The sequence below is a fragment of the Balaenoptera borealis genome (genome assembly GCF_965194805.1).
Source record: "Balaenoptera borealis genome assembly, chromosome: 3".
In the NCBI taxonomy this organism is placed as follows: domain Eukaryota; kingdom Metazoa; phylum Chordata; class Mammalia; order Artiodactyla; family Balaenopteridae; genus Balaenoptera; species Balaenoptera borealis.
In genome coordinates this window covers 93,184,854-93,208,367 of record NC_138866.1, presented here as the reverse complement: position 1 = coordinate 93,208,367, position 23,514 = coordinate 93,184,854, and the positions used below count along the sequence as shown (strand labels likewise).

At 39.9% G+C, this 23,514-nt stretch overlaps 1 protein-coding gene across 6 annotated transcripts in view; it reads left to right on the top strand.

Moving 5' to 3' along the window:
* Positions 1-1,959: 1,959 nt before the first annotated feature.
* SPPL2A (signal peptide peptidase like 2A) overlaps positions 1,960-23,514 on the top strand; it is a 52,999-nt gene continuing 31,444 nt past the window's right edge. Inside the window, exons 1-6 of one of the 6 annotated variants that reach the window (XM_082387928.1) lie at positions 2,018-2,289; positions 17,223-17,763; positions 19,469-19,584; positions 20,281-20,463; positions 20,889-20,978; positions 21,464-21,597. In XM_082387928.1, coding sequence (XP_082244054.1) covers positions 17,745-17,763; positions 19,469-19,584; positions 20,281-20,463; positions 20,889-20,978; positions 21,464-21,597 — 542 coding nt within the window. In that variant the 5' untranslated portion in view covers positions 2,018-2,289; positions 17,223-17,744. Of the gene's footprint in view, positions 2,290-17,222; positions 17,764-19,464; positions 19,585-20,280; positions 20,464-20,888; positions 20,979-21,463; positions 21,598-23,514 lie in introns of all 6 variants that reach the window. The other 5 variants (XR_014243396.1, XM_082387930.1, XM_082387927.1 and 2 more) reach the window with 5 other exon arrangements.

Sequence of the window (23,514 nt, the reverse complement as noted above, 5' to 3'; positions counted from 1 at the left end):
TGCCATTACAGAGAGCTTTCTAAAACAAAAATTGTCTGTCACTGTGCTTTCCATCACCAACTAGACGAAGCCTAAAGTTCCAAGCAGGATGCCCCACTCTATTTGTGATTTGGCCTCTGCCTTCTTCTCTCATTTCATCTATCATCACTCAAAACTTCAGCCAAGCCCAAGTTTTGCAGTTCCTCCAATGTCACCTTTGGCTTTGACACTAATGGTTCATTCTTCCTGGAAGTCTCCCCCTTCTCCTACCCATTGCCTGGCTAAAATTAACTCAGCCTTCTAGACTCAGCTTAGGTTGAAATTTTTCCTGGCACCCCTTTAAAATGTCCCTTTGATACTCCCATAGCATCTTATGCAAACAAAAGGGTCACTACTCACCCTGAACTGTTTGCTCACACATCTATGTCCTTCACTAAACCATGAGCTGTGGGATGGCAGGGACAGCATTCTATTCAGTGTTTGGTATTGAATATTCATCCAACAAATATTTGAGGACCAACTTTAAGCCAAATGTTGTAATGGATACAGCAGTGACCAAAGCAAAGATACACCTTTCTATCAAGTGGGAATCTACATCATAAATAACAATGAGATAAATAAGTAAGAGAATATGAGAGTGAAAAGTGCTGTGCAGAGAATTAACATAAATCATGTGATATGAAAGTGACTGGGTGGCTACTTTAGATTGGGTATGTCAATAAGTTCCCTCGGGACTTCCCTGGTGGCACAGTGGTTGAGAATCCGCCTGCAAATGCAGGGTGCACGGGTTCGAGCCCTGGTCCTGGAAGACCCCACATGCTGTGGAGCAACTAATCCTGTGTGCCACAACTACTGGGCCTGCGCTCTAGAGCCCGCGAGCCACAACTACTGAGTCCACGTGCCACAACTACTGAAGCCCGCGCGCCTAGAGCCCGAGCTCCGCAACGAGATGCCACCGCAATGAGAAGCCCACACACCACAACGAAGAGGAACCCCCGCTCACCGCAACTAGAGAAAGCCCACATGCAGCAACGAAGACCCAATGCAGCCAAAAATAAATAAATTAACTAAAAAAGTAAATAAATAAGTTCCCTCTGAGGAAGTGACATTTAAGCTGATAAGTGAATGCCAGCGTGCCAGGTATTCAGAGAGAGGAGCATTCCAGCAGGGAGGACTACCAGTACAAAGGCCGGAAGAACCGAAGGCGGCCCATGTGGCTTGAAGCGAGCGTGGGAAAACAGTGAAGATGGGGTCAGAGAAGCAGGCACGGACCATGTTATATAAACTTTATCCTCCAGAGTAGAGTGTTTCCGTTTTTTAAAAAAATAAATTTATTTATTTATGGCTGTGTTGGGTCTTCGTTGCAGTGTCAGGCTTCTCATTGCGGTGGCTTCTCTTGTTGCAGAGCTCAGGTTCTAGGCGCGTGGGCTTCAGAAGTTGTGGCACACGGCTTAGTTGCTCCATGGCATGTGGGATCTTCTGGGACCAGGGCTCGAACCCCTGTCCCCTGCATTGGCAGGTGGATTTTTAACCACTGGGCCACCAGGGAAGTCCCAGAGTAGATCTTTGATTTTATTCTAAGTGTGGTTGGGAGTGACATGATCTGATTTACACTTTCAAAAAGATCTCTCCAGGACAGCTGTGTGGATAATGGGCTGTGGGGAGTGGAAACGGAAACCAGTTTGGAGGAGAAAAACAACAATGGTCTGGGGGTGGTCACTGCGGTTTAGGAGAAGGTGGGCGTTTGGGGGACATACGTGTGAGAGAGCCTAGGACTGCTGATGAGCAGGTGAATTAAGACTCAGAGCATGTAGGTTTTTGGCTCGAGCACCTGGGTGGTTAGTGGGGAACTGAACAGGCGCTCCGCCTCTTCTAGGAAGAAGAAGGCCTTGAAAAAGTCCCTTCGCCTGCCCGGACCCGGGAACAGTTCAGGTCACGCAGCTGGAAAGAGACACGCCCAGACCCGCTGCCGGTGCCGGCCAGCGCCGGGAACCTCAGAGAGCCCGGCGGGCGGCGCGCGCGGACCCGGACTCCACGTGCCCCGTGGGGGTTTCCGCGGCCTCCGGGCGGGGCCGGAAGAGGAAGTCGGCGCTGCAGTGGCGGCTCCAGCAGCCGCGGCGGCTCCAGCCTAACCCTGCCGGCCGCCCCTGTCCGGCCTAGCCACCGAAGCAGCGCCGCGAGGGGACCCGGAGCCCGCCCCGCCTCGCGCCGCGCCGCGCCACCGGGCGCTCACCAGGCAGTCCGATGGGACTGCAGCACCCGCTGACCCCCGCCGCGGCCGCCCTGCTGTGGGGCTTCCTGCTCCCTCTGGTAAGGGGGACGGGCGGGCTCTTGGGCCTCCCCGGGGCGGGGCCGGGCCCCCCCCCTCCGTCGCCGCCGCCGCCCCCCCCGGCCCCCCCCCGTCACCCCCACCCCGGGCTCCCTGCCGGCCTGCCCTCTCCCGCGCCTACGCGGCCTGCTCTGGTTTTTTGCTTTCATCCCCCTCCCTGTCCCACTACTCCCTTTCCGTCCAGCCCCCATTCCCGTCCTTTGAAGTCCCGGTACCTACCCCCGAGAAAGCTACCTGCCGAGCCCCTAATACGACTCGGACTTCGGTGCTTCTCCTCTATAGTTTTTCACTGTTCCAGGCGTTTTGAATTGACCTCTGAATTTTATTGTCCAGCCTTTCTTACCGCTGCTTAACCCGCAGTCCCCCCAACCCCAACCCCGAAAGAAGGAAAAAACGTATACCCGATCCCTGGATGTTTAGCGGTTCAAGGACTGCGCTTTAGTTTAATTGCTCTCATACAGATTTTTTTCTTCCTCCGCTGTAGTTTCTGCTTCGCCTTAGGGCTCATTTGATTTCATTCTGGGGCTTTCTGGTAACAGTAATAATTTAAAATAATTTTTTAAAGAACATACCAAAGTGTAATTCATTTAGTGGGTTTCAGTGGGTTTCAATTCTCTGCCTAGTTTAAAGGGGAGGAGAGCCGGTTAAGTAACAGTAACAAATATGTGTACACAAGTTTGCTTTCGTAATTAGAAAAAAGCAATAATGTCTTAAAATCCAACACCAAGCAGAAGCTTCAGTGAATGGGTGGTAAGGACGCCAGTGTTCAGTGTTTCATTTTTTGTTTCTTGTAAATTTCACTTAGGGAGTTTCAGGTTGGAAACTTTCATGAGCTTTATACAGAATTGGTATGGTGTATGCCTGTCTAGCTCTTTCCATTAGAATGTGTAACTTCTCTGAAAGAGTATATTTTGCTTACTCTCCAGTTTAAAGGATTACTACCAGTGAATATATTCAATATGAAAGTGTTTTTAACATTTATTGAGAAACCAAACTCAAAGCCTGAAGTGGTTAAGTGCCTTTATTGTATTCATAACTTTGCTAGGCAGCATTAGGAAGAATGTATCTAAAAATTGCTTGAGGTGGGTCAGGGGGAGGAGTAGGATATAAAGAGAATAGCAAAGTGGCAGTGTTGGTCTGAATCTTTGAGGTGTTGTTTACCTTGTAATCAGACATGTCCAAAAGATAATTCAGGTAGTATGTAAATACACATAAAACTATAACCTAGGTATGAAATTTTTTGAGTGTTTTTGCACTCATTTTCATTTGAACTTCTTAAGCTAATTGTAAGAATATATACATGTGTGTATAAATTCCCACCTGTCCTTTCTCAACACAAGTTAATAATTAACCTAATAATACATCAATTGCTCATAAACTCATATTGAAATTCTTAATAAAAGCTCTGAAGCCTCTCACTAGAAAAATGGAAGCAAAATTTTCATGTAATTTCAAGTGCTTCACAAGTCTAAAGTTTGTCCGTGTTCTAAATTGTAGCTAGTCTGTCTCCTATATTCTAGATTGTATTCTTTTTATATTGTACATATATATTTTGTCATATTTCACCATGTTAATCTTGAGTTCTTTATTCCCCGCTTGCAGGGTTGTTGTGAGGACTCAGTAACAGTCTTTCACTCCACAAATATTTAGTGTGCTATCTCTTATGTGCCAGGAGCTGTGCGGGTAACTGTGAATACACTGACAAGATGTTTTGAAACTGGGAAGATCTTTTTCAGTGCTAACTAGTATTATTGATTTTCTATTTCTTAGTGATTTCTCAGTGGATTTTTTTCTTCTCCACTCTTTCTTCCTTTAAATTCCTGAAAGGGTCTCTTTCTCATTCCTTTCCTTTTCTGAGGAACTCAAATAAATCTGGTATCCTTTTTCTCAGCAGGAGCTTTCTCTTTCCTTCTCTTTACCAGATACCTAGTTCCTTTCCTCCACTATTTTAAGTTTTTTGTAATTTTAACCATTTTCTCCCTGAAGCCCTTGTTTACTCCTCTTCCCTACTCTTACAGCCCTGGGTGGCCTCTCTGAGTTCATTTGAATGAATGATGCCAGCTTAATCATTTCATTTCTTCTTTCTGGTCTCTGGAAGCTGGCCCTACTGAGCCTCTTTCCCCTTGGTCATGTTAGAAAAGGGTCATCATGGGCTTCCCTGGTGGTGCAGTGGTTAAGAATCCGCCTGCCAATGCAGGGGACAAGCGTTCGAGCCCTGGTCCGGTAATATCCCACATGCCGTGGAGCAACTAAGCCCGTGCACCACAACTACTGAGCCTGCACTCTAGAGCCCGTGAGCCACAACTACTGAGCCTGCATGCTGCAACTACTGAAGCCCGCGCACCTAGAGCCCGTGCTCCACAAAAAGAGAAACTACTGCAATGAGAAGCCCTCACACCGCAACGAAGAGTAGCCCCCACTCGCCCCAAGTAAAGAAAGCCCACGAGCAGCAACGAAGACCCAACGCAGCCAAAAATTAAAAAAAAAAAAAAAGGGTCATCATCCTCATCTAGAAGCAGCATTTAATCTCCAGAAAGTGTCACATCCTTGTAGAAGAGGCAGAGTATTTAACATTGGAAAGCCCCTTCAACATCATGTAGCCTACCCTACTCTGTTTGTCCTCATCACATCAGAGTGACCTTACCGTGTATCTTGAACACAAGCTACAGCACATCTGGCTGTTTTAATGACTTCTAAACCCATTAAACATTTAAGTCTAGACATGAAAAGAGTGCCTGGCAGGTAATTTATTCTCTCTTGGCTTTGCCATATTTCCATATCACACTTGTCCTTCCCTAGTCCGACTCCCACCGCTAGCCCCAACTGTTAGACCTTTATTTTAGTGTTATTCGGACCCAGTCACAGGGTTCTGTTTCAAAGAGAATGAGTGAAATTTAGCCTGGATCTGTTTTCTAAAATTGCTTCAAAGTTCTCTGAAGAATCCTGAGTCTTTCTCATAATGTTTTTATAAAAGTTGTACTCATGTTTTCATTACTTCAAAGAATTTGAAGTGTCATATAGCCACATCTTGAGCTTATGAAAATGAAGTGGTGATCAGAATCCCCAACAGAGAAATCTCTTGCTGAAATCTGCATTCCTTTGGTATACTACACCAACTCAAAGTCTTCTTTAATTCCTTCTCTTCTGCCCTCCTCCCTCAGCCTCCTGGGGAAACTAGTTGTGTTCTGCTACCCAACCTATCAGAGACATGCTGAGCTACTGTACTATGGACTGAATCGTGTCCTCCCAAAATCCATATCTTGAAGCACTAACCCCCAGTATTGATGGTATTTGGAGATGGGGCCTTTGGGAGATATTGATAATTAGGTTTAGATGAGGTCAGAGAGTAGGTCCCTTGTGATGGGATTGGTACCCTTATGAGAAAAGACACCAGACAGAGAGCTTGCTCTCCCTGCCCCTTCCCCCTCTCCCTATCGTATTTTTTTATGGCAGCCCAAGCTGACTAAGATTTTGGTACCGGGAGTGGGGTTCTGTGGTAACAAATACCTAAACATGTGGAAGCAGCTTTGTAACTGGGTAATGGGTAGAGGCTAGAAATATGAACATTAAAGGTGATTCTGGTGAGATCGCAGATGGAAATGAGGAACAGTTTATTGGAAACTAGAGGAAAGGCAATTCTTGTCATAAAATGGTAAAGAACCTGGCTGAACTATGTTCTAATGTTGTGTGGAAGGAAGAATTGTAAGCAGTGAAATCAAATATTTAGCTGAGGAGATTTCTAAGCAAAGCGTTGGTGGAGCAGCTTGGTTCTTTCTAACTGCTTTTAGTGAAATGCAAAGGAGAGAGAGGAATTGAAGAAGGAATTGTTAAGCTAAAAGGAACCAGAATTTGAAGATTTGGAAAATTCTCAGCCTATCCATGTTGTAAAAAAAAAAAAAAAGAGAAAGTTTGTTCTGGAAAGAACGCTAAGAGTGTGGCTGAACAATCACTTGATAAGTAGCTTATGGGATTCTATGAGCAAAAGCACTGCCACTTTTAACTCTGGGGGAAGGAGACAGGATGAAATGAAGAAAGGCTGTTGGACTTTTTGGATCTGACAGGATGGGATGATAGAGCTATTTGGCTGTGAACGTGCATTATTCTTCAAGAAGAGGGAGAAATGACCCCCAAGGTGATTCAGAGATCATCAGGGCTACAACTTCAGTTTCAACAAGCCTTTTGGCCTCCACCAGGAGCCTTGGGGGGTGGTATCCCACAGAGCCAAAGGCTACCCCACAGAGCCATGGGGGTGACACTTCCACCCCAGTGGGCCTGGAAAGTGGGACATAGAGCCAAAAAGGATACTTCTTGAGCCTTAAGATCTATGTCTTACTAGGTTTTGGACTTCCTTGGGTCCCCTCACCCCTTTCTTCCTTCTGATTTCTTCTTTTGGAATAGGAATGTCTATCCTATGCCTGTCCCACCATTATATTTTGGAAGCACATAACTTGTCTGGTTTTGCAGGTTCACAGCTGGAGAGGAATCTTACCTCATGAAGAATCTTGCGTCTCACCCATATCAGATTTAGATGACATTTAGATGAGCTTTTGGACGTTTTAGAGTTGATGCTGGAATGAATTAAGACTTTTAGGGCTGTGGGATGGAATGAATGTAAATATTTTGCATGTGAGAAGGATATGAATTTTGGGAGCCAGGGGAGAAATGCTGTGGACTGAATTGTGTGCCTCTAAATTCTCATGTTGAAGCCCTAACTCCCAGTGTGATGGTATTTGGAGATTGATTGGGCCTTTGAGGATAATTAGGTTTAGATAAGGTTATCAGGGTGGGACCCTTACAATGGGATTATTGCCTTGCTCTCTTTCTCTCCCCCCGCCCCACCATGTGAGGACACAGTGAAAAGGTGGCCATCTACAAGCCAGGAAGAAAGCCCTTACCAGAACTGGACCATGCTGGCACCTTGAAACTTCTAGGCTCCAGGCTGTGAAAAATAAATTTCTGTTGTTTAAACCACCTAGTCTGTGGTACATGTCTAAGCCCAAGCTTAGACATGCTGGTTATGTCACATTCCTCCTTTAACTGTCAGATTCTTCACAATCAGAGCTGTCTCTGTGGATTCTGCATCCCGTTGTCCAATTTTTAAGTCACTAATTGCTGTGTTATCTCGTTCCCAAAATACAACACCTAAACATACATCTCAAAATGATCCTGAGAGAAGTTTCAGGAAGATTACAATTTGTCCTAGACCAGATAGAAAGTCATGAAAAAGAGGACTAGAACCCAGAGTTTCTAGACATTTCTTTATACTTTACCACTAAGTTTTTTTTTTTTTTTTTGGATCAAAAATAGATCACAAGACTGATTGGATAAATTTGTGAATTTATTTTCATGAAAAAAGTTTTAAAGATAGAAGTCATATTTATAATATATTTAATAATTTGTCTTTGTTAAAAATTTACCTGAAATTGGATCTGTTTACAGAAATCTAGACCATAAAGTCTCCAGGTATGGACTCTTACCCCAAGATACTAAATTTTTTTTCAAAAATTTCATTGCCTTTAGGCCAGAATTTGCCAAATGTTACCACGTCCTATGGTCTTAAATCAACTCTGATTTACCTGCCTGGCCTTTTAGGCATTTGAGTTTATGAATTCTAGTGTAAATCATAAATTCTATAATAGTTAAATAGTAAGATTACTTAAGGAAAACAAGGGAGAAGGCTGGATCTAGGTAACATAGAATATAAGCCCCATGACGGAGAAGCTACCTGACTCATTCTCTGCTGTCTCCTCTAGCACCTCATAGTTTGCAGAGTATTGAATGAATCAGTGGTTACCTTGTCTCTTCCCTCCACCCTAGTACATCTTAGCCTGTTACACGCCCCCAGATTCTCCAAGTGTAAGGAATGATCCTGGGGATCTACTCTCCCCATGTCCCACAGACTCCTCTGATTCTCTATAAATCCCTGTTTGGTGCCCTAGCTCCCACTGAGCGACTAATTAAGTAATTAAGATTTCACTTCATCTCTGAGGGTCTGAGTCTAGTCAGTTTCAGTGCATGGTTTCCATAAACCTTGAATATTGGAAGTAGGAGTAGAAAGAACATAGATTGTCTTGATTATATAACTTATTAGTGAGGAAAGAGGCGTAGAAAATATAATAGTGAATAGTGAATAGTGAATCAGGAAGTTATTTAGACCTGACTTTGGAACATGTGTCATTCAGACATATAACCCCAATTCTGCCTTTCCTGTAGAGGCTGCTTTCAACTCAATGTATTGCTATTGACTTAAAACTCAATCTGTGTAAAGAGAAAGATGTTTGTAAAGGAAAGGATATCTCCTACATTGCTATGATATAAGGGTAATGGGTAGATGACTATTACTCTTTGGCATTTAGCACTCAGTGATTACATTTTAACTTTTTATCTTCTGGTTTAGAAACAAAGATTTTTTTTTTAATTGCTAGTTCTCATTTTAAATAAATTCTGTTTATTAGCAAAACTTACCCCAAACCCCCAGCCCTCATATTCGGTATCTAAAGATAGAGGAGTAGTTTAATTTGTAGATTTTATGAAGAAAGATTACAGGGGGGGTTAATTGGAGAGAGTTCATCATATTCACACATTGTCCCTTGAAACCAAAGGATTAAGTATATCTAATGGATAACAATACGAATAATGTGAACCAGGTTTAATTGACAGACTGTGGAGGTGGGTGGGGAAGCTGGGACCCAGTGATACAAATGCTGAAGAGTTTTGAGTGAACTTATGGGTGAAATGGGGGAACTGCTGGCCAATACATGAACGTTGGCTATACCAGCATACTGCAGGTACAGTGTGACTTTCACCTCTTAAGAAAATTCCTAGGAGAACCCCAGTAATGTCTGGAAATCTGATGAGTTTCACTGCTATTCATGATGAAGTCTATAACCATGTACTCTGCAGACCAACATCAGAGCATCACTTGGAAACTGGTTAGAAATGTATAATCATGGGCTCCTCCTAAGGCCTGCTGGATCAAAATCTGATTTTAACAGAACATTAAATTCAAGAAGCACTGATCTATAATAAAGGGTAAGAAATTGTTGCCCAGATTACCCACCATAATCTCTAAGAAAAAAGAAGAACCATGCTTGACTAATCTGTTAAGGCCTTTAAAGGGAATTAAATATATACATGGGTAAAAGTTAGCATTGTATTAGTCAGAGCTCCATCGTGATCAGGTGAAAATGGGCCAAGATACAGAGTCCTGGCAGACCCAAAGTATGGCGTGGATTCAGGGTAGGGGTAGTATATTAGATAAATTTTTAGCTAAATAATTTTTATTTTCAAAAGGAATGTGTGAAGACTTAAATTTGGAAAGTAGATCCAGTGCTGGTAGATACCTTTTGAAGGAGAAAGAAGAGTAGAAGGCAAACTAAACCTGTGAAACAAAGTCACAGAAGAATCGAACTGTGCTATTAGCTTGAACAGGAGTAGAAAGGCCTGTTTCCTAGGTTAATATTGGGCTGGTGAGTCAGCATCAGGAGGCCGTTTGAACAGAGGCCAGGAATACAAATGCCCATGCTTGGGACTACCAAGAGACTGGAGTATAAAGCATAGATATAGCCTCAAGAGATAGGGACGTGAAGGTCAGTGCAAGACTGACTCAGTGTAAGTACACTGATGAAATACAGCTCCTTATATATGTCCCATTGTTTAAGCTCTGATTGGTCTGGGAAAATGAGGAAATAGGACACTTGCAAGGATGTGAGTATAGTGTACTCCATTACAGTTGAGGTGTTTTTAGACTTTGAGTAATCATTTGGCACTTATCATACCAAAAATTATTTAGGAGAAAAATGATCAAAAGAATGGGCAACTCTGACATTAAGATAGACTTAAACATTGATTTAAAAAGAAGATGACATGGAATAAGACTGAAGTCAAGTGATCTGGGTAAAGTAAATTTGGAAATGTTCACAAACAACAGGCATCCGATGAAGTTTTATGGGAGGTAAATTTGAATCAGAAAAACAGGAAGTACTACTTCACACTGTGGGCTGGTAAACTTGCTTCCCTTGCGTGTGAGGATCAAGCAAGATGTGGAATATAAAGACACGGGTGTGAGATTCATGATTTGATGGCCATGAAGAACACTTGATTCCACCGCCAGTGGTTGTAGGAACTGCCATTAAGAGGCAGGATTTGGGGTGAGCAGTAAGGAGCACTTGTCATAGGGAAAGGAATTCCATGAAACTCTAGAGTCCTAGAAGTGGGGGTACTTGGAAGAGTATAAGGAAAGGAGTTAGAGTTTGGGATGTTTAGGGTGTGGGAGGAACTAATTGGGTATTAGAGGAATTTGAGTGGTGGTAGGAGACCCATGCCCAGAATCACAGCAGAGAGGGAGTTAACAGCTAATGCAGAGACATATATGACCAGTATTAAAACTGGAGAGTGATGATTGGGTACTAAGAGGTGCTGGCAGATCTAGCTGCATAAGGGAACTTGAAGTGATAGCAGAGCTGAAAGACCACTGGTCTGGGTTTTAGAGAGCTCAATTCTAATCTGGCCCCTGAGACTTCATTTTGATCATTTTGGACCTGTTTGAGCTATGAAATGAAGGGACTAGATTATGTTATCCCTAAATCCCTTCAAGCTCTTGATACTAAGCTTTTTACTAAGAGAATATTTTCATTATTGGTTGAAAATATAAACAGATATTTTTTAAGGGTTGAGTAAAGTCATAGAAGGCCAGACCACAGTTGATTACAGAGGAAAATTCAGATGTCTTGAAGCATGTTTCTAACTTGAAAAATGTAAAGGAAGATATCCTGTCCTTCCACCATGGGGTCTTTGTCAGATGATCTAATACTAACACAGGTAGACCACAAGTCTCACCTGATTTGGTACTTGTAATGTTTGAAGGGACACTGAGCTTCAGGCCTCTGTGCTTCCCAATCTAACTGGCCCACAGTGATGTGGTTTCTACTACAGTTGGCCCTTGAACAACATGGGTTTAAACTGCGCGGGTCCACTTATACTTGGATTTTTTTCGATACATACACTTTGTTTATGATCTACAGTTTGTTGAATTTGTGTGGAATCAAATCTATGGGATTTGAGCATACCTGGATTTTGTTATCTGTCCTGGAACCAGTCTCCCTCAGATCCCGAGGGGTGACTGTGCTCTTGTTCCTGCATAGCTTTTGCTGCTCAAGGTTGGGCCCATAGAGCAGCAGCATCAGGATCACCTGGGAGCTTGTTAGACATGCAGAATCCCACATTCCACCCAGGCCAACTGAATCAAAATCTCCGTTTTAATATGATCACTAAGTGATTTGTATGCACGTTAAATCTTGAGAAACACTGCTCCTATAGCTATGGTACTCAAACCTTAACAAGCATCAAAATCTCCATAAGGCCTTGTTAAAAATAAACTTCTCAGAGTTTCTGATTCAGTAGGTCTGGAATAGGGTCCAAGAATTTGCATTTCCAACACCCTAAGAACTACTAAAGCTTTTACTAGAGACTGACTTAAATCACATTCTGTTTGTGATTATCTTTTTCAGGTTTCTTTTTAATCTTCCCAGTAAGACTATAATTTCTTGTTTAGTGTTTCTTGTTGGGGGCAGCTTTATTGAGATATAGTTCATATACCATAAAATTCACCCATTTAAAGTGTACAATTCAGTGGCTTTTAGTATATTTACAGATATGTACAACCGTTACTATAGTCAATTTTAAAACATCTACATCACCTCAAAAAGAAACCAAATAGGTAGAGCACAGAGGATTTTTAGGGCAATAAAACTACTTCATATTCCATATGATACTGTAATGGTGGATACATGTCATTACATATTTGTCAAAACCTATAGAATGTAAAACACCAGGAGAGACCCTAAATGTAAACTGTGGACTTTGGGTGGTAATGAATTGTCAGTGTAGGTTCATAGATGGTAACAAATGTTAATAATGGAGGTTGGAGGGAGGCTATGCGTGTGTGTGGTAAGGGAATATGTAGGAACACTGTACTTCATGCTCAGTTTTGCTCTGACCCTAAAGGTGATCTAAAACATAAAGTCCATTTTAAAAAAAGAAAGAAAGAAACCTCATATTCTGTAGCTATCACCCCCATCCCTACATCCTACCAAACCCTAAGCAACCACTAATCATCTTGTATTTCTTCTGCATGGTGCAAGTACTTGGCAAGGTGCTAGATGTATTATTAATAATAATAATAGTTACCATTTATTAAGAGCTTAATATGGGTAAACATTTGCATCATCTAACTTAATCATCATGACAACTCTGTGAGGTCTGGACATTTTTTGTCATCTCGAAGCTGAGGAGGGAATCCCCTGGAGGTCCAGTGGTTAGGACTCTGTGCTTTCACTGCCAGGGCCCAGGTTTAATCCCTGGTTGGGGAACTAAGATCCTGCAAGCCTCGAGGCGGGGTCAAAAACAAACAAACAAAAAATAAGATGTTGACGCTTAAACAGTTTAAATGACTTGTAACATAGCCAATAAATGGTGAAACTGCCATTCTGTCCCAGGTCTCTAGTTCCAGAACATACGATATCTATTGTTGATAAACTGAATTTTCAAAGCTATATAATCTCTATGAGAAATTTTACTAAGATATTAAAATGTAGTGGAAATGCTTAAGTTATTTGGCTTTGTTAGCTTGCTCATGAAATTTGCTGCATGTTCCACATCCAATACAAACTATTCTACAATTATGTATGGTTATACTTTCCTCTCTCATAGTAATCTTCCACTAAAATTTGTGTTTTGCCTTAGTAATTCCCATATCAAAGAATTTTGCTTATAGCAATGATAAATTTTCTACCACTGTGGAAAAGTCTGTAATCTGTCTATAGCAATAAATGTTACTCATAGTTGGATATCTTTGTACTTCCTTGTACTTTTAAGCTTTTTAAAAAATCCGTTAGCTTTTGTAATTATAAAAGTAACACTGACTATTATACAGTTGTGTAAAAGGAGGTAGTGTATATGTATCAATATGGAAAATCTAACGTATAAAATTTAAATTTTAGGGCTTAAAGACTTAAATATAAGACATGACACCATAATACTCTTACAAGAGAACGTAGGCAAAACATTCTCTGACATAAATCATACCAGTGTTTTCTTTGGTCAGTCTCCCAGCGCAATAGAAATAAAAGCAAAAATAAACAAATGGGACCTAATCAAACTTACAAGCTTTTGTACGGCAAAGGAAATCATAAACAAAATGAAAAGACAAACCTACAGACTGGGAGAAAGTATTTGCAAATGAGGCAACCCGCAAGGGCTTAATTTCCAAAATATTCAAACAGCTCATACAAGTCAACAACAAAAAAACAACCCAATTGAAAAATGGACAAATGAGCTAAATAGACATTTCTCCAAAAAGACATACAGATGGCCAACAGGCACATGAAAAGATGTTCAACATCGCTAATTATTAGAGGAATGCAAATCAAAACTATAATGAGGTACCACCTCACACCAGTCAGAATGGCCAGCATTAAAAAGACTACAAATAACAAATACTGGAGAGGGTGTGGAGAAAAGGAAAACCTCCTACACTGTTGGTGGGAATGTAAATTGATGCAGCCACTATGGAAAACAGTATGGAGGTTCCTCAAAAAGCTAAAAATAGAGTTGCCATATGATCCTGCAATCCCACTTCTGGGCATATATCCAGAGAAAACTATAATGCAAGAAGTTACATGCACCCCAGTGTTCATAGTAACGCTATTTACAGTAGCAGAGACATAGAAGCAGCCTAAATGTCCATCAACAGATGAATGGATAAAGAAGATGTGGTACACATATACAATGGAATACTACTCAGCCATAAAAAAGAATGAAATAATGCCATTTGCAGCAACATGGACGGACCTAGAGATTATCATACTAAGTGAAGTAAGTCAGAAAGAGACAAATACCATATGATATCACTTATATGTGGAATCTAAAATATGACACGAACTTATCTGTGAAACAGAAACAGACTCACAGACATAGAGAACAGACTTGTGGTTGCCAAGGGGGAGGGACGTGGGGGAGGGAAGGACTGGGAGTTTGGGATTAGCAGATGCAAACTATTATATATAGGATGGACTACAAGGTCCTATTGTATAGCACAGGGAACTATATTCAATATCCTGTAATAAACCATAATGGAAAAGAATATATATATGACCGAATCACTTTGCTATACAGTAGAAACTAACATTGTAAATTGATTATACTTCAAAGAAATAAACTTTAAAAAATAAAATTTTAGAAAAGCTACACAGTAGTATATATAGTATGATCCCATATGTGTAAAACAGACAACAATGTATATGTTTGAGATCTATCTGTCTGTCTGTCTGTCTGTCTGTCTATCTATCTATCTGTCAGGTTGGCCAAAAGGTTCATTCGGTTTTTCCATAAGATGGCTCTGGTAGGACTTAGTTGTCTTTAACTTCATTCAAAACAATTTTGTTAGATTGTAATGTGACAGCTGTCATATCAGCGTGCATTAAAAAAAAAATCAAAATTGGTGAATTTTTGTGTAGCCATTATTAAATTGAAGATGGAAGAAAAAAGCAACGTTTTCGGCATATTATGCTTTGTTATTTCAAGAAAGGTAAAAATGCAACTGAAACGCAAAAAGAGAGTTGTGCAGTGTATGGAGAAGGTTCTGTGACTGATCGAACATGTCAAAAGTGGTTTGCAAAGTTTCATGCTGGAGATTTCTCACTGGATGATGCTCCATGGTCGGGTAGACCAGTTGAAGTTGATAGCGATCAAACCGAGACATTAATTGAGAACAATCAACGTTATACCGTGCAGGAGATAGCCCACATACTCAAAATATCCAAGTCAAACGTTGAAAATCATTTGCAATAGCTTGGTTATGTTAATCACTTTGAAGTTTGGGTTCCACATAAGTTAAGTGAGAAAAACCTCCTTGACCATATTTCCGCACGCGATTCTCTACTGAAATGTAATGAAGTTTCTATTTTTAAAACAAATTGTAATGGGTGATGAAAAGTGAATGCTGTACAATAATGTGGTATGGATGAGATAGTGGGGCAAGTGAAATGAACCACCACCAACCACACCAAAGGCCGGTCTTCAACCAAAGTAGGTGATGTTGTGTATATGGTGGGATTGGAAAGGAGTCCTCTATGATGAGCTCCTTCCAGAAAACCAAACGATTAATCCCAACAAGTACTGCTCCCAGTTAGACCAACTGAAAGCAGCACTTGATGAAAAGTGTCTGGAATCAGTCAAGAGAAAATGCATAATCTTCCATCAGGGTAATGCAAGACCTCATGTTTCTTTGATGACCAGGCAAAAATTGTACAGCTTGGCTGGAAGTTCTGATTCATCTGCCATATTCACCAGACATTACACCTTTGGATTTCCATTTATTTTGGTCTTTACAAAATTCTCTTAATGGAAAACATTTCCATTCCCTGGAAGACTGTAAAAGGCACCTGGAACAGTTCTTTGCTCAAAAATAGAAAAAATTTTGGGAAGAGGGAATTATGAAGTTGCCTGAAAAATGTCAGAAGGTAGTGGAACAAAAGGGTGAATACGTTGTTCAATGAAGTTCTTGGTGAAAATGAAAAATGTGTCTTTTATTTTTACTTAAAAACTGAAGGAACTTTTTGGCCAACCCAATATCTATCTATCTTAAATATTCATAGATAGTATCTGGAAAGACATAAAAGAAGCCCCTAAGGGGTGACTGTGAGAACCAGGATGAGAGGAGAGGGACTTCATACCTTTTTTGTTTTGATTGTTTTTTCCTTTTTAAATTTTCTCCTTCCAATCTTTTTACACCCTCATCTTTGCTTTTGTTTTCCTCTCCTTTTTTTTAATAGCCTGGTCTCTCTCCACATCATTCTTTAAGTTCACATAACAGTACAAATACATATAGGGAGCTCTGAGGGGGGGTCATTTTTATAAAAATAGAAAACACTATAAATATCTTTCTGGAACTTGCTTTTCTCACCATGGACATCTATTTCTACAGGTAGATCTAGTTATTTCTTTTTTTTTTAATTTTTAAATTTTTTAATATATTTATTCATTTATTTTTGGCTGTGTTGGGTCTTCATTGCTGCACACTGGCTTTCTCTAGTTGCGGCGAGTGGGGCTACTTTTTGTTGCGGTGCGTGGGCTTCTCATTGCGGTGACTTCTCTTTGCTGTGGAGCATGGACTCTAGGTGCTCAGGCTTCAGTAGTTGTGGCATGCGGGCTCTAGAGCTCAGGCTCAGTAGTTGTGGCGCACGGGCTTAGTTGCTCCACGGCATGTGGGATATTCCCAGACCAGGGCTCGGACCTGTGTCCCCTGCATTGGCAGGCAGACTCTTAACCACTGTGCCACCTGGGAAGTCCTCTAGTTCTTTCTTTTTAATAGCTGTGTACTATGCATACCATAATGTAATGGATTCTTATCTGTGGAAGATGTTTTTTGTTTTTGCTATAACATATTGCAGTGAATATCCTTGTACATTTATCTTTGTATAATCTTTGTGCATTATGTAATACATCTGTAGGATATGAATCAGAGAATTATAAGTATTAAAAAAGTTTGATTGATATTGCCAATTGTCTATTGTAAATGTTATACCACTTCAGCAGTGTACATTGTTAAAACCCAAATCCTAATTTAAATACAGTTCTCTCTAAAAGGAGCTTAATAGAATGACTGGTTCCAATCTATGGCAGGTAAAGGATAAAGTCAGCCTAAAACAAGGAAGTCCTCAAAGACTAATGGGGTCTTGCCAAAAGGATACAAAGAGCAAGGTGGAAGAGGCTCTATTGGCCAAATTTGGGATAATTTGAACATCAAACGAATAATTGTAATTGCACTACATTGAATTTTAAAAAATCAATTAATCTCTAGTGATAGTAAGCAAAAGGTGGTAGAGAGAGAGAGTAAAGCCCTTTTTTTTTTTAGAAAAGAAGAGTACAAGGGCTTCCGTGGTGGTGCAGTGGTTAAGAATCCGCCTGCCAATGCAGGGGCACGGGTTTGAGCCCTGGTCCGGGATGATCCCACATGCCGCAGAGCAACTAAGCCCGTGCTCCACAACTACTGAGCCTGTACTCTAGGGCCCGCGTGCCACAACTACTGAGCCTGCGAGCCACAACTACTGAGGACACGTGCCACAACTACCGAGCCTGTGCTCTAGAGCCCGTGTGCCACAACTCCTGAAGCCTACGTGCCTAGAGCCCGTGCTCTGCAACAAGAGAAGCCGCTGCAATGAGAAGCCCGCGCACCGCAACGAAGAGTAGCCCCCGCTTGCCGCAACTAGAGAAAGCCCGCGCACAGCAATGAAGACCCCAACGCAGCCAAAAATAAATAAATAAAATAAATAAATTTATTAAAAAAAAAGGAAAGAAGAGTACAAGCTAATAAATGTAGAGGATTGACATTCACCATTTCACAACCCCAAACATAATATGTAAAATTAAATCAGGCATGGAGGCTAAAACACTAGGTGAGAAGTTGCTGAACTGTTCACATTGTGCTACAGATTACTTACTAATCACAAGGGGAAAAAAATATTTAACTTTACACTGGAGAAACCCTGCAGTTACTATGTTAACCAAATAATCAAACTCAGCATTGCTAATGGCGGGACATCCTGATATCATGCGCCATTTTGTTGGGTGCAATAAGAAGTACCCATTTTGTTGGGTGCAATAAGAAGTACCCAATTCACTTACATAGTATTCTTTAAAAAACGTTTAACCTAAGTCTAATCAACCCTTATGATTATCTGTAGAATTACCAGCAATAGTTAGAACTGTAGATGATGTTAGTGTGACCTTACGTAGGTTGTTAGTAACTACTCTGAGTCTCAGAGCCATCATTTATAAAACAGTGACACTGAATCAAGTAAATGTATGACAATAACCTAAATATACTTTGTTGAATTTGTGTAGTTTGTTTACAACCTAAAAATAGTTTGTGTACAGTAAGAATTTAACATATCAGTTTACCTCTCCTGTCAGAATCCATTCATAGCCACCAAGTATATAGCTGAATGAAAACTACATTTCTTTTTTCCAGAAGTAGTTTCCTTATGTAATTACTTTATGTAAATATCTGATGGCATGTTTCAAGAATTCCCTATACTTGCTTAGATCCATAAGCTAATAAAGTCCCAAGTATGCTAGAAAGTTTTCTAATCTCAAATGTTCAAGGGAGATTTCTTGTAGGAGAGCATGGATTAGAGCATTTCTGTACTTCTTAGACATTTAGATTGACTTCTAGGTAATAAACAATTTTATAGATCAAAAATGGTCAAATATCAGCAGTTTCCTGTAGCTCGATCTAATGTATGCTTTAGTGGCAGAGACTTAGTAGAACAACATCTTTATCTGCCAAACAATTATTTTTCTCCCTTATGTTGTAGAGTAAGATTTTCTCAAAGGAGGAGAGAGGAAGGATCTGGACTGATCGAAGTTTGAAGGGAATTGGGATGTGGAGTGGTATTCTAGTTATCTGAGGCTGTTTCTTCATATCATAGGCTCCACTCCCACTCCCCACCCCCATGTACAATGGATATTCTTTTTAGTCACTTCTTACCTCTTGTCTCTCTTTTCTAGGTAGTGAGAAATGAGGCAAAAGGAAAGAACATTTTTCTATATCTTCTTTTTCCACTCTAAACTCTAGACTGGTCTTTTGGAATAGGCAGTTGCAGGGTCTTGAAAACTTGAGATTTCCAGTTTCTCTGGTTCTCTTCCAAAGATAGAACTTAGAAATAATGATACCTTTTTTTTTTTTTGCTCTAGTTACTCGTAGAATATGGAAGGTAATATAGGTTGAGGGACTTCAAGTGCATTTTCTTTTATAGAATATGAACAATGGAATAATAACTCATAAGAGATTGGGAAATAAAGTTTCAGACTGTAAAGGGAGTATTGAACTTATAAAATCATAACAAGATTCCTCCCTGGGATATGGCCCTTATAACAAGGGCCTGTAAGAAAGTGACTTACCTTCCTTAAAGAATGTGTTCTGGGCAACCATGTACAGTTTTACCATTTCCTCAAATAAGAAGAAATCAATTTATTGGAGGACCTTCCCCCTTAAGGAAATGTGGTCAAACCTGTATATAAATAGCTTTATTAAAATCCTTAGTTCTTGGCAAGCCGAATTATTGCCACCGTGAAAATTATTGTTTGTGTCCTAGACAGCTGCTCAGGAAGCAATCCTGCATGCATCTGGAAATGACATGCCTTCACCATCTAAGGACTACTGCATGCTATATAACCCTTATTGGACAGCTCTTCCAAGTACCCTAGAAAATGCAGTAAGTAAATCACAGCTTCTGTTTATTTATAAACATAAAAATATTGAATGGTAAGAATGAGTGATTATTATGTTTTAGCATGTAAACTAGTTATATTATGATTAATAAATATTTATTGCTTTTGCTTAAGTATTTCTCTGTGTGAGAAAAGCAAGTTAGAGAATTTAAAAATACTTGCCTCAAAGCCTGATTGTCATCAAATATTTCTAATTTAAAAGAACCTTGGGACTTCCCTGGTGGCACAGTGGTTAAGAATCCACCTGCCAATGCAGAGGACACGGGTTCGAGCCCTGGTCTGGGAAGATCCCGCATGCCACAGAGCACCTAAGCCTGTGCTCCACAACTACTGAGCCTGCGCTCTAGAGCCCGCGAGCCACGCGAGCCACGCGAGCCACAACTACTGAGCCCACGTGCCACAACTACTGAAGCCCGCGTGACTAGAGCCTGTGCTCCGCAACAAGAGAAGCCACCATAATGAGAAGCCCACGCACCGCAATGAAGAGTAGCCCCCGCTCACCACAACTAGAGAAAGCCCACTTGCAGCAATGAAGACCCAACACAGCCAAAAATAAATAAATAAATAAAATTAAAAAAAAAAAAAGAATCTTGTATTAAACCAATGTTGACACTTTGCCATTGAATGCTTTTAGGGGGAAATATGATATTTATAATATTAAAGACATTTCTTCTTTCCAGACTTCCATTAGTTTGATGAATCTGACTACCACACCACTGTGCAACCTTTCTGATATTCCTCCTGATGGAATAAAGAACAAAGCAGTTGTGGTACAGTGGGGAACCTGCCATTTTCTTGAAAAAGCCAGAATTGCACAAACAGGAGGTGCTGAAGCATTGTTGGTTGCCAATAACAGTGTCCTCGTAAGTTATAAAACTATAATAACTTCTTTTGAGTTCATGATATCAAATTTCACAGGAATTGAACTATCTTCTTTGTGTGTGGTATAGGGGCTGAGTTTTGAATAATCTGATGGTAGGATTCTTTTTAAATAAACATTCTGGTTATGATAGGTGTTTAATTGGAAAATTTTGTTTCTTTTCCATTCCTAAAGTAGACAAGACTATGTTAGGAATGTGTGTGTGTGTATGTGTGTGTAAAGTATCAGTTTAAGTTTATGCTAAAAGGATTCCAGTTTGAGAACTCTTACTATAACATTAAGAACACATGAAACTTCGTTTTATAACTTTAAAAAGATGTAATGTTTGTATTTAATGAATAACTTGTATTTTATTCTGTAAATACACTAGTAGTTCATAAGTCTTCACAGTATGTTTTTTTCTTTTAGTTTCCTCCCTCAGGGAACAAATCTGAATTTCATGATGTGAAAATACTGATTGCATTTATAAACCACAAAGACTTTAAAGATATGAAGCAGGTAAATTAGTAATTATATATTAGATAAAGTTTATAAATAGTACAACTTTTTACTTTTAACCATGATATTTAATTTAAATTATTATATATGTTCCATTTGCTAACAAGAAGTTATAAAGGCCTATCAAGTTTTTATTTGGAAAGTATTCACCCCCCATTGAGCACAAGGTGTTTCAGAGTCCTGACTTTAGAAGGGATATTTCTTTACTTTGACCTCTTTAAAAATCTTTGTGTTGTATCATTTAACTTTAAATCCTTGAACAAAATGTGATTGTGTAGAACATTGCACTTTCAAGATTTAATAAACCAAAGCATAGCCTCATAATTTTGACAAGAGACTATATATCATGTTGTCAAAACAGTTCTGTTATTCTTGGCTATCTTATGTATAGTGTCCATTCCAGAATGAAATTGGAATATTGCTGCCATATGCTATAGTAAAAAGAAAACTAATTCCAGTGTATTAACTGTTATTTTGCCTTTCAGACTCTCGGAGATAACATTACTGTGAAAATGTATTCTCCATCGTGGCCTAACTTTGACTATACTATGGTGGTTATTTTTGTAATTGCTGTGTTCACTGTGGCATTAGGAGGATACTGGAGTGGGCTAATTGAATTGTAAGCTTAATTAAACTTCATTGTTTTTAAGATAAATGGTTAAAAATTGTTTGTTAATCATTTTATCGTGTAACAACACTTAAAGTTCTGCTTGTTCTTAGAATATAGTGCTGACGATTAGATTGCAGGTTTGTCCTCATACAGGTCTTTAACTTTTCACTGAGAAGAAGGGAGTCATAGGTTCCTCTTGTTCTTCTGCTGGCAAGGAAACATTGAAATTTCACCAAAGACTCTTAAATTAAAATGTTTAATTACCTCTCCCAGAAAAGGTGGAGATAGTTAACATTCTAATGTGCCTATTTATTTAGACTGGAAGAAAATAAACAGAGAAGGTGGGAAGTTTTTCAGCTCCTCCTGAGTTGAGTCATTACAATGTGACCTCATCATTCTATTTAATGCTTTAGGAATTCTAAGGATATTAATTAAACATGTCCATATTTTAATTTAAATACAGAAATGCCAAATGTATGTGAAATTTAGATTTCTCTATTTAATAACAACCTAGGCCCAGTCTTCTTACAGTTACGTACCTTTGGCTATAGACTAAAACAAGCAATGTAGTTTATTTTTTTAAAGATTTATTTATTATTTATTTATTTAATTTATTTTTGGCTGCATCGGGTCTTAGTTGTGGCACGTGGGATCTTCGTTGAGCCATGCGGGATCTCTTGTTGGGGCACAGGCTTCTCTCTAGTTGTGGCACAGAGGCTCCAGAGCACATGGGCTCTGTAGTTTGCGGCATGCGGGCTCTAGTTGTGGTGCGTGAGCTCAGTAGTTGTGGCACACAGGCTTAGTTGCCCCGCGGCATTTGGGATCTTAGTTCCCTGACCAGGGATCGAACCCGCATTCCCTGCATTATAAGGCAGATTCTTTACCACTGGACCACCAGGAAAGTCCCAGCAATGTAGTTTAGAAGGATCAGTTCATATTTATAACTCTGAGTAAAAAATTGTGCTCGGAGCATATTATTTTATGCATAAAGGACGATATATTCACTTGGGAATTGATCTATAGATTCCATTAAAAAGGGCTTACTTGATGCTAGCCGAAGTTAATAAGCTTATTTGTAATTTCTTAAAGTACTAAAATTTGATTGACTTTCATCAAGAGAGAAGTCTAGGGTTTAACAAGTGTAGATTCCTAGAGTATTGAGCTTAAAATATTTTACATATTTGGAAAACACATTTCAGCATGTATTAGTCACATGATTTCACATGAGTAAGCATTATTTTTCTTCATTATTAATCTTTATAAAGCATAGTATGTAAGATCTCCAAAATCATTTTCTAGATCATATGGTGAAACTTTATAAATAATTTCCCAAAAGCTACTGATTCATTGAAAATGTTTTTCCATTTAATATACATCTTCACTATACTTACATTATTATGTAAATTGTTTCTTCTCTAGAGTAGTGCTTCTCAAACTGTAATGTGCATACAAACTGTCTTGAGAGCTCATTAAAATTTTTAAAAATTCAGATTTAGTAGGCTTGGGATGCGTGCTGAGACTCTGCATTTTTGACAAACTGGCCCATGGACCACACTTTGAGTTAACAAGGCAAGCTTCATATACATGTCAGGGCAGGTTCCTCCTCAAGAAAATTGGAGGTGGGAGAGCAGCACGTATAAGTTGTTTTATTCATAAAACATGATGGGCAAAAACAAAGAATGTGTTGCCTTCAGTAGCCAGGTTGGGAGAGGAGATGTCCTTTACCTGCAGGATTATGGATTGTGAAATTGAGGAGGCTGATTCTAAGAGCAGGATAAAGATAGAAAGAACTAAGTGTGTGTGTTGGTGGTGGTGGGGTGACAGTATAGAGAAAGAGAGTATGAATCAGTAATAAAATGGAGAAAGTTTCTTAAAAAGTAGAATTATTGAGGACATAAGGACTGTTCGCAACAACATGGCTGGATT